Source organism: Scardinius erythrophthalmus, assembly GCF_964197995.2.
Source record: "Scardinius erythrophthalmus genome assembly, chromosome: 22".
Classification (NCBI taxonomy): Eukaryota; Metazoa; Chordata; class Actinopteri; order Cypriniformes; family Leuciscidae; genus Scardinius; species Scardinius erythrophthalmus.
In genome coordinates this window covers 13,612,803-13,614,826 of record NC_138242.1, presented here as the reverse complement: position 1 = coordinate 13,614,826, position 2,024 = coordinate 13,612,803, and the positions used below count along the sequence as shown (strand labels likewise).

The 2,024-nt window shown below is 48.9% G+C and overlaps 1 protein-coding gene across 1 annotated transcript; it reads left to right on the top strand.

Moving 5' to 3' along the window:
* Window positions 1-367: 367 nt before the first annotated feature.
* Window positions 368-1,675, top strand: LOC308682817 (uncharacterized protein F54H12.2-like; the record flags this gene model as incomplete). The annotated part of the gene is made up of 1 exon (XM_081352761.1): window positions 368-1,675. One exon carries the CDS (start codon window positions 368-370, stop codon window positions 1,673-1,675), a length of 1,308 nt encoding a protein of 435 aa, XP_081208887.1.
* Window positions 1,676-2,024: the final 349 nt, after the last annotated feature.

Genomic DNA, 2,024 nt, shown 5'->3' with positions numbered 1-2,024 from the left:
ATGTATGGCGCGGGGTTAGGGGGTCTTTTCAGAGGTCTGTTCAGGATGGCCGTACCTCTGTTAAAAAGAGGATTTAGCATCGCGAAACCCCACCTAAAATCGGCCGCTAAAAATATAGTATCCAACGTCGTCTCAAACGTATTGACGCGTTCGCATAACGATAATGCTAAAGCTCAAGACGGATCCGGTCTGATGGTCATGGCCCGTAAGAGAGTGACTAAACCGCCGGGTGTCAGGAGGCGGGGTCAATGGGGAGCGAAGAAGAAGAAGAAAACAACGAGCGGATCAAACAAGCGCTCACTCGTACGTAGAAAGCATAAAACGTCTGTCAGTCGAAGCGCGTCGGTCAAGAGAACCATATTCTAACATGGCGTTACTGCATCGTATGTCGGAAGAATGCATCAAGTCCGAGTTGGACTTATTTACGGTCCCGCTGACACAGACCGTTATTGAGAAAAACGGCTATTTAGAAGTAGCCCCATTATCGGCCATATCGGACTCTGCGCCATTGGAGTTTTTTATCGCAGGCAACGGCGATGATTATGTGGATCTCAATAACACGATGCTGTATCTACAGGTGAAAATCACGCAGCCTGACGGAGACGAGATTGCGAACCCGGCAAAGGTGGGGATGATAAATTACCCGGGAGCGACTATATTTTCACAAGTCGACGTGACCCTCGGCGACCGGCTGATATCGCAAAGTTCCGGGACTTATCCGTATCGCTGTATCGTTGAGAGTCTGATCAACTACGGTAAAGATACGCTGGAATCTATTTTCACCGCCGGACTGTTTCATAAAGACACAGCTGGGCACATGGATGTGCATGACCCCGCAGGCAATAACGCAGGGTTGACCAAGAGATCGGCCTACACCAGCCGAAGCAGGGAGGTGGAACTGCTCGCCTCCATACACAGCGATATATTCTTCCAGGAGAAACTGATGATTAATGGAGTTGACCTTAAGCTACGATTTATTAGAGCGAAAGATGAATTCTGTCTGATGAGGTCCGACGACGTGGCTTACAAATTAAATATAGTGGCGGCTTCCCTATTTGTCAAGAAAGTTTCTGTATCACCGCCGGTGAGACTGGCTCACGCCCAGACGTTACTCTCGACAACGGCCAAGTACCCCGTCGATAGGGTCAGTCTAAAATCGTTCTCCATACCCGCCGGCTCTCGTGTTTCGAATCAAGAAAATCTATTTTTAGGAACGCTGCCAAAGTCTATCGTTATCGGTATGGTCGACAACGACTCATTCACCGGCTCCTACACCAAAAACCCATTCGCGTTCAAACATTACAATCTGGAATTCCTAGCCGTCTACGTCGACGGTCAACAATACCCCGCCAAGCCTCTACAACCTAATTTCGAAGCCGGTTTGGCAGTACGCGAATATTATCAGTTGGCGATGACGACCGGGAGACACCTTAAAGATCAACCGCTCTGCATCGGCAGGAATGATTTCCTGAACGGATACACGCTTTACGCATTTAACCTCACGCCAGACGAAGACTGCGGTCAGCACATTTCCCTCATCAAGTCCGGGAATATCAGAGTCGAAGCTCGTTTCAGACAACCGTTGCCGAATACCATTAATTTAATAATTTACGCCGTATTCGACAGCATCATTGAAGTGTCTAACCGCCAACAGGTACTAATCGATTACTATTGAGAGATGAACACGCTATAACTCACCGCTATCTTGGATAAAATGGCATGCAGGACTCATTTTCTCGGCGTTCTACCGAGCGATCAACTACCCCAAAAACCGCTGAGGATCTTACCGTCGTTCTGCGTCATTAATACCCACCCTGCTCGATTACCGGGTGAGCATTGGGTCGCCGTTTATTTAACCCAAGAGGGGCCGGCTTGTTTTTTCGACAGCTTCGGCAATCCGCCCAACAGCCCACGCTTTCCGATCAGCATCAATAACTATCTAGCCGGCAACGACGTCGACGTATTATATTCCGACAGACGCATCCAGGATTATTCATCGGATACCTGCGGCCAGCACTGTGTGT